The sequence below is a fragment of the Lactuca virosa genome, chromosome 4 (genome assembly GCF_052849685.1).
Source record: "Lactuca virosa cultivar CGN04683 chromosome 4, Lactuca_virosa_CGN04683_v6, whole genome shotgun sequence".
NCBI lineage: Eukaryota > Viridiplantae > Streptophyta > Magnoliopsida > Asterales > Asteraceae > Lactuca > Lactuca virosa.
In genome coordinates, this window is record NC_136429.1 from 532103387 (window position 1) to 532113230 (window position 9844).

Consider the following 9844-nt stretch of genomic DNA (forward strand, 5'->3'; position numbering starts at 1 on the left):
ATTGTGTTGTGGACAAGATTCATACAGATTATAATCCCGCTGATATGTTCACTAAAAGTCTTCCTATAGCCAAGTTCAAATTATGTTTGGACATGGTGGGTGTTTCTGATCGCAGTTGAGCCTGAAGGCTCGTGGTGGAGGAAGTATTATTTATTTTTTCGGAAACAATTTTTCTCTATACAAAATTGCAGTTTTTTTTTTTTATGGGAGTTTTAGAGTTTGATGAGCTAAAGGTTTTGACTAATCGTAAAGCATGACTTGCTTAATTTTGATGTCAAGGTGGAGATTGTGGAAAAGTTGCCTCCAAAATTAGCAAGTGGCAAATAGTTCAGGGGTTATTTCCGTAACTTATCATTTACTATTCATAGTTTGACTATGAATAGTAATCTAATATGAAATTGAAAATGAAATTGGACGGAATGGAGGCGCAGACATTATTATATGTGTATAGTAATATGCAATATGAATTTGAAGATTGTAGGCGCAACAATTTTGTCTTGGACGACATTTTTTTTTTCTTCTTTCATTTGTATTCTCCTCTTTGGCTATAAATAGCCAGAGAGATTTAACCCACGAAGAACCCAACAATCAATATATATATATATATATATAGTAAAACATTACATATATATATATATATATATATATATATATATATATATATATATATATATACTGATACACCACCATATATTTTAGCCCTCTCACTCTATTTGTAATCTCTTTCATAATCCCTGTAAACACTGCAAATTATAGTGAATTGTTTCTCGGCTTCCTCCGCCCGTGGTTTTTTCCCGATTTGGGTTTCCAAGTAAATTCCTGTGTCTCTATTCTATTTATTTTATTCGTATTTCGTTGTGATTATTACGCTTTGATAATTTTTGATCCCATTCTGCATTGAGCTAATATTATTTAAGTCTATTCGGATCCTTCGTATTTCACAACAAATTCAGATATGGGTGCAAGCGAATGTCTCCATTCTTCTTCATGGTCAGCTTCACTCATTGACCAAATGAAACCATGACCATTTTCAAGATTGTTATCAGCATATTCAACCTCAGGTTGTGGGAGTAAAGAAACTTTAGAGAAACTCGGGACAACAAATTCCTGTCCCACAACAACTCTATAAGACAAAACAACACCAGGTTTCAAAACTGCCCCTGACTTCATTACAACTCCATCGCATAATATCGCATGCCTTAGTTTGCATCCATCTTCTATTTTTACATTATTCAATATATGGCATCCATCAATGAAAACATTAGAACCGATATTACACCCATCCCCAACAACCGAATGTGAAACTACCATGCCATTCCCAATAATCGTGTCTTCCCCGATGTAAGTAAATGGGCCAACTCGTGATTGTGATTGTGATTGTGATTGTGTTATGACATGCCTTTCCGATTTGGTGGGATTATTGATTGAAGAAACTAAAGGGCGTGTCAAAGAGTAACATTAAATTTTTACTTATGGAGTCATAGCTTCTAAAGTTATCCATTCGAGCAGCATAACTTGTATGGATTTCATGAGTGAAGATTTTGAAACCCGTGAGCTCATCAGCACCAGCAAGTAATCGTTTAACAAAGTGGCAACGGAGATGTTGGTAATCAAGATTGTCTGTGAAAAGAAGACTAAGGACTTGTGATGAGCATATGTCGATTTAACAATCTTGTTTATCCTTGTGTAAAGATAAGCAAGGGTGGCTTCCAGTGAGAAATGACTCATCTGCTTTATCTTCATAATATATGAGTTATTTTGTAGTAGAATCGATTGCCATGATTAATTCATCGGTTCCAAGATGAGGTGTTGATGGTTTTATGACCATTGTCATGATAGCATTGTTGTCCTTCTATTTTCTCTATTTGTGTTCTTTAAGGGCTTGTGTGAGCATCATGTCGCTTACTGTATCACCACTAACAAGTATGAAATCACCTTTAATCATATCACGTAAACCATCAACAGCACTTGTACAATTGTGGGATTCGATTGGTGTGACTGAAAAGTTTGGTTCGTTGACCCATTTGGACTGGCCTAAGTAGCTGATTATTTGTTTGGAATGTGAACAACACAACACAAAAACTTCTTCAACATCTGCAGATTCCAGCCATGCTAATGTGTAGTCGATCATGGGGGTGTTCACTAATGGTAAAAGAACTTTTGGGCATTCCAGGGTGATAGGTCTGAACTTCGTGTTCAAGTTGTCAGCTATAATAATGGCTTGTAATGGAACACGTGCCAAATCATCTTCTCCTGCTTTTACACCTTCCTTAGCTACCATTCTTTCCTAGCTTTAACTTTCAACAAGATTCCTTTTCCTCTCCCTGCAATCTAAGAAACCAACATTGTAAGTTTCAGATGAACATATTAAAAAAAAACCCTCAATTTGGGGCAGTAGTTGCATCCATATATGAAAGACATACATAGATACTTAATGTTTACCCAAGAACCCTGCACAAAAACTACTATAAGATTTCTTCTTTATTCCATCATCTTTATTGCTAATCATTCAACCAACCAAACACTGTTAAACTAAAACAAATTAAAAACTCTACAGTAAGCCTATTCAGAAAACCCTCGATGCAGATTTCATAAAGCCCCAAAATTAAACATAACCCTAATTCTTCCAACCCAAGTGCATCTCCGAAAATCAAATCAACACATTACAGATGGTATAGCCGTATAAACATATGAAAAGCAACAATATATCACTATTCATTCTTTACGCTTCTATTTTCTTCACGATTCTGCTTCAGAGAACTCATTGGAAACAGTATGGTTCTTCAGTTCTTCATTACTCTATCTTCTCAGTTTTATTTCTTTTAACCTAATTTACTCAATAAATCAAGATCATAACAAAGTTGCTAACATAAGTTATTGAATCCTTCCTCTCTGTACCGGTTATAATTTCCTTGATTTTCTGGTAATTTGTTGCATATTCATCCTCCACGACAAGAACAACTACACAAGGTTAGCAATCTGAACTCATGCATTAGTAAATATTCGATAGCTGCATATATTTTTCATAGTTGTGATGTTTGTGTACTTAATTCTTCCTCTTTAACAATTGTACAGTTTTATTGTTTACTCTTTAACTTCAACTGTTTTTTTGGTGTTTGTTGATGTATGTATATATAAATCCATTGAGTTTAATACAAACAAAATCATAGAAATATATGCTTCTACAACATTGATCGTTTTTTGGAATCCTATTATTCATGCGAATCATCTTTGAGTTATACATATATCTTCAAATAAGTATCTTCAATTGATAAAATATTTCAATTCATCATTTTATGTTATTTACATTAATAAAATATTTCAATTCAAAATTTTTTAAATTAATGATACATTATTTTATTATATAATCATTTAACTATTTATATATACTTTTATTTTTATTAAAGTTTAAACTTTGTATTTGGTGTCTCTAATGCCCCTTCATTATCTCTATACAGACTTAACTTAATTCATACATATTTTTTAGGTATCATACTTTCAGAAAATAAATGGTACTTTTTTCCCACTACCAATTCATTATATTAAATATTTATGCCATATCACAATTTGAGAAATTTGTTTTTTACTGTTTATACGTTATTTACATTTGACAATGAATTAGTATACCAAAATTACCAATTATGTTGAAACTACTCCCATAGGGACAATTTTTTGACGTTTACAGTTGAAACACTGATTTTTTGGGTGCATATTTCTTATTTGCTATATTTGTGATAAATAGCAACCATTTTAGTATGTATTTGTACAATTTCGATAACTGCATATATTACTTTACAAAAATGTTATTTGCTTACATTTCTATATGGTTTCAATCGTTTTGCAGGAAATGAATATAAGGAAGAAAGTTTACCTAAAAAACATTGATCAAATTGATGATAATTCACACATCAAGATACGGGTGCTGAAAATTTGGAACTTTACCAAGAATAATACGGTTTGTTCAATTGAAATGATCCTGATGGACGAGGAGGTTTGTTGTATTTCTTATATTTTTTGTAGCCCATTCAATATTACATATGTTGCAAGAAACATATAATTCTTATTTATTTGATTAAACAGGGTACAAAATACCATTCTCGTGTCTTCAATCAGAATTTCTCCAGATTTGGTCATTTATTAAAGGAAGATGAAACTTATATAATTCTAAAACCCAATATGGCGGCTGTTATTAATGGTTTTAGTTATACAGGTCATAAGCAAACACTAACTTTGGATTGGAAAAGTATCCTAAAAAAATGTGACGACTTCTCCGGACCAGTGAATGGATTTATGTTTCTTGATTTTAATTCTATCATAGAACAAACATGCCCAAGGGACGCATTCTTTGGTTAGTTATTAAATTTTATTCCAATTACTTTTTTGATTTGTGTTCTTTATTATACATTTTTTTATGTTAATGTTTTAATATTAATGCAATAGTATAACTTGTGTTATACTTGTGTAGATGTTATTGGACAGATTGTCTCAATTCGACCGCTTGAAACACCAAACCCTGTAACATCCAAGCATTATATCAAACTCACACTTAGCAACCTAGAGTCAGCTTATATTATTTTTATTACCTTATTGTCTTTAATTAAATCACAATTTAATAGTACTAACTAATTTTATTGTTAATTTAGGTCTGTACATCTTAAGGTTACTATCTTTGGAACACAAGCATACTAGATGTCACAATACCTAAAAGATAACCCCACGGTTAATTGTGTTGTTATAGTGATTCAATTTGTAAGGCTTAACATTTGGGATGGTTTGTATTCACACATTATATATATATATATATATATATATATATATATATATATATATATATATATATTTGTTTTTGTATAAGTGTTATTGATTTGCTATTTTAATTTTACAGGAGTTGGTCAAACTAAAAGTCATTTTGAAGTAACCAAATTGTTCATAAATTCTGACATTGTCGAAATTAATGAGTTCAAGAAAAAGTTAGTTTCTTGGATTTCTGTTATTTGTTTAATTTACACAAACACAAATCTTATGATTTCTCAAATTTTTTTAAACATTACAGATTGAAAGCTGATGACAATGGAGGTAATTATGAAAAAAGCATAACTTCACTCCAAAGCTACTCTTCTTCATATACAAATGACTTTAAGGGCACTTTCCTATTCCTTCGCCTCGTTACTACTATCACCGTTCGATTTCATTTGCTTTCTAAATAAAATACAAATCGTTAAGATTGCCCTGATCGACAAAACTTCACTCGACAATTCTTCTTCAATCGTGATCGTTACCTTTCAATTACTTACTGATCCTCCTTAAATCATACCGATTTAGTTGTTACTAATGCTTCAATCGTGATTTCTTGTTGATTTTCGATCGTCAATTGTAACTGTGCTTGATTTTTTTGTTTTTCTTGAGCATGATTTCTAGACTTATGGAAACTAGGTCACACGACCCCATGATTATAGGCATAAAACAATCACCAAATATATTTTATTAATTAATAATATGCTACAATTACTAATCTACCCTTATAGAATGATTGGTCTACAACTGTTCTCGCGTTCTCATTAGGTGTTCTCAATTAATCATTTCCATATATATATATATATATATATATATATATATATATATATATATATATATATATATATATATATATATATATATATATATATATATATATATATATAGTCATCGAAGTGGGGGCGGGGCGAGTTGGGGATTGTTATACCCAGCCCCGACCCCATTCTCGGTTTTAGTGTAATGGGGATCCCGGCCCCGTACCCGGTACCGGTTTTGGCGGGGAATACCCGTCCCCGATTGGGGCGGGTCAACCGGGTTCCCCACCGGGTCGGGTGAAATTTCATCCCTAGTTTTTATAAAGATCAATAGATTTTATATATATGAGAAAAGTTTCTATACGTATAAATAACATTTTATATAAATCCTTAAAAACAAGTGTATATATACGTATAAAAATGTATGTGTAAAAAAATGTAATTAACTGTATAAAAACATGTTTAGCACGTGTATATGTATTTATTTTATATAGAACATATTTTTATTCATGCAAATATAAAAAAAAACTTAATAAATATGTAGAAAAATGTATTTATATATTTTTTATGTATAAAAAATATTTTTATATGTCAAGATAATGTTTTATACATTTTTATGTATGTTTTTATACAAAATAAATAATATTATAATATGTAGTTTTATGTAAAAATATATAAAATTTGTATTTATATATAAATACGTATATAATAATAATAATAATAATAATAATAATAATAATAACAACAACAACAACAATAATTACGTATATAACATTTATATGTATAATTATGTATATAACGTTTTTATGCGTATAATAATAATAATAATTACATATATAACATTTTTATAATAATAATAATAATAATAATAATAATAACAACAAGAAAACTTGCATGTTACATAATAAGTAAAATGATTTCAGGAAGTTTTTCAGAGCCCAGTTGCGGAGCTTGATATTTTAATTTGTGGGGGCTAAAAATAGAATACGTATAAAAATTGAAGAACAGGAAGGGCCAAAGTGAAATTTTATAGTTTTAGGCATAATATGTAACTTTTGTCAAAGTTATGGACTAATTATAAAAAAAAATAGAGGGGGCCACAACCCCCTCCGGCCCTATCTAAGCACCGCCAATGTCAGAGCCCCTCTCTTTACATAGGCAACTGTGGTAACATGTTCACCAATTGTTGTCTCTTTTATATCCTCAGATGTTGCATCTTGTGAACTTGTAACATCATCCCTTAAACCTTTTCCTGACACATAAACCTCTTGTTCCTTTTCTCCATCTTCAACTTTGCTTGCTATATCGTTCTCATTCAAATCGATATTAACACTGTTAGAAAGTTTTAATCCTTCTTCAGATTCAACCTTCTCTGAGACAGTTTCTTCACACACTTCCTTCATCATGGTCTCTGTATTAGAACTATCAGAGTAGTTCACCTCTTCTTTATATTCAATTTTCTCTGAACTAGCCTCTTCACATATGTGACATCCCCATTTTCACGGCCAGAAAAGACGGATTTTTGTTTATGCTTGTTTGAAAATCAGAATAACATTTTAAATAAAAGTGTTGCGGAATTTGTCCCAAAACAAAATATGATAAAGATTTATCAAAAGCATTTCCAAAGAAATGTATTTCATTAAAAGACTCGGGATGTCATGTTCGATACAGATCAAAAGCATAAACAGTACAATATAAGCCTTACTACATTATTTCATATCTACAGGCCTATATCCGTAATCCCTCATCCAAAACATCACATCTATGCTCGAGCGCCACTACCTGTAATACATGAAACTGAGTGGGTCAGGCTTGGGAGCCTGGTAAGCACATAGGGTTTTCAACCCACAATAAATAAGTTTATTAATTTCATTAATCAATAATAACCCGATTACCCGTTCCCGTTATCCTCACTTTACGTCCCTAAACACCTATCATAAGGGACCTAGCCTAAGGATCATCATCGGGATGGACACTACTGCTAAGGGGGTTCCTCAGCAATAAATGTCCTAAAGGCAACCATGAGGGGGATGGAGTACACCGGTGAACACATCGTTCACAAACACCTACAGGTTGCGAGCCTGCTAGCGTTCCACCGGACTGTCTAGAAGAGTTCGTGGTCGTCATCCATACTCCGCTAGATGACAGAATCAACAACAACAACATCGAGGCCTCTCATTTTACATCTACCCATGTTTTACCCCAACATTTTCGTAGATATACAATACATATATAGTTTAAATCATTGAAAACATGTATAAAAACGTTCATCCAGCATAGATAGCAAGTATTCAGATAATATGCACACATAGCACGTAATTTATATAAAATACTTCATATCTATGTGTAATCGGAAAGTAACTATGCACTCACTTGATTAGGTGGTGACTCGGTACTCGAACATCACTTCGTTATCTCAAAACAATTTTTCCTTGATCAAAACCTAGTATTAATACCACTAGAGTTTAGTTTTAACGTTAACCGTGACTAATTAATAGTCTGGTTATTATTTTTATTATATAAGCGTTAAATAACACTCAATATAACTCATAATAATAACCCAAATAATTATTTTAAGGACCTAATAACATTACTATAATTATTTAAAAGTTATATTAAAATTTGCGTAGGCGTAGCTCACTTACAGCGAATTTTAAAGAAAACCGGACTTTGCTCGGAGCAGCGTTTCCGAACCGAAAGACCCTTTTTCTCTGGACTCCGGGAGCCTCGGGGCTTCCTTAGGGTGCTAGGGGTTTTATCTAGGGTTTAGGAGTGGTTTGGAGCCTTAGAGAGAGAGAAAGATTTTAGAGAGAGAATGAGAAAATGTGTGAAAAACCCGGAGACCCTCGCAGGTATTTATAGGGGCGAAGTCTCGGATTTACGCTGCGCGTACAGCAGCTACGCTGCGCGTAGCTTCGGATAAGCTTGCCAGCCGAAGCCAGCTGTCTCGCACTCGTCGGAAGGATAAGGCCGAAGGTACGCGGGGCGTATGCGAGGGCGACGTGTCATCATCCCAAGCGAGCACCGTGGTCAGCAAGCGACGGTTAGGATTGAGCCACGTCATCGATCGAGCAACAGATTTCGCAAATTGCATTCTCGACTTCTAAAAATCATAACTTTCGCATACGAGCTCCGTTTTCGACGTTCTTTATATCCACGCGTAGGCGGGAATGTACTCTACAACTTTCGTTTAGACTTCGTCGGCTAATTTTGACTTTATTTTAAAAGTTATATTTTTAACAGGCCGGGACAAGATTGGTCCGTTAAAAATTCATAACTTCTTCATCCGACGTCCGTTTTCGTCTGACTTTTTATCGTTGTGCTACTATTAACGAGATCTTCGATTCTAGTTTAGGTTGTGTCGGCTAAAAACCGCTCGATCTAATATTCGAACTTCGGGCTGTACACTGCTAAGCCGAAACTTCGAAAAATCATAACTTCCTCATACGAAGTCAGATTTGGGCGTTCCTTTTATGGACGCTCTCGGTTTAACATTTTCTACGACTTTCGTTTAGATTTCTAAGGCTAAAACTCGCTCTATCATAAATTCACTATTTACGCTACCCCGTATCGTGCCGGTTTTATCACGAAACTTCGACGGGTCATAACTTCTTCGTTATAACTCGGATTTCGGCGTTCTTTATATCTCCGGAATCCTTGTTTCGACCACTATGACTTTATATAAAGATATCAGGCTTATCTCATACTTTAATTTTGACGCTTATTTTTATTCTTTATTAATTATACATTTATAATTAAATAATAAGCACATAAATACACATAATTCACATAATACTCAAATATTTCATCTTTATTACTTCAAAAAGAGTTACAATAGTTGACCTAGACTATTACATTGTCAAAAATGCTTAACCCTGAAACCCGGGCGTTACAATTCTCTCCCCCTTAGGATGATTCCATCCCGGAATCATGCATCAGCAAACAGATGTGGATAGCGACTCATCATGTCATCCTCTGTTTCCCAAGTGAGATTCGGCCCATTCGAATGTTTCCATATGACTAGCACTAAGTCGACCATCTTGCGTCGTAACTTCTTAATCTTACGGTCAACAATTGCCTCAGGCTCTTCGATCAGCCTTTTATTCTCATCCTTTCTTAACTCTGAGATTGGAATTATGTCGGGAACTTCTCCCATGAATTTCCTCAGATAACACACATGGAAGGTGTTATGAATACAATCGAGTTCTTCGGGCAATTCCAGCTTGTAAGCTTGGTTCCCAATCTTCTGAAGAACTTTGAACGGTCCAATAAACCTTGGACTCAGCTTTCCTCAT

At 33.4% G+C, this 9844-nt stretch overlaps 1 protein-coding gene across 1 annotated transcript; it reads right to left on the reverse strand.

The window, feature by feature from the left end:
- Positions 1 to 1861: 1861 nt before the first annotated feature.
- Positions 1862 to 2281, reverse strand: LOC145107195 (translation initiation factor eIF2B subunit epsilon-like). The gene has a single exon (XM_079044038.1). It carries the CDS (start codon positions 2279 to 2281, stop codon positions 1862 to 1864), a length of 420 nt encoding a protein of 139 aa, XP_078900164.1.
- Positions 2282 to 9844: the final 7563 nt, after the last annotated feature.

What these genes read in the sequence shown, in the direction of transcription:
- LOC145107195 (XM_079044038.1), bottom strand. Translation starts at nt 2,281, where the DNA reads ATGGTAGCTAAGGAAGGTGTAAAAGCAGGAGAAGATGATTTGGCACGT.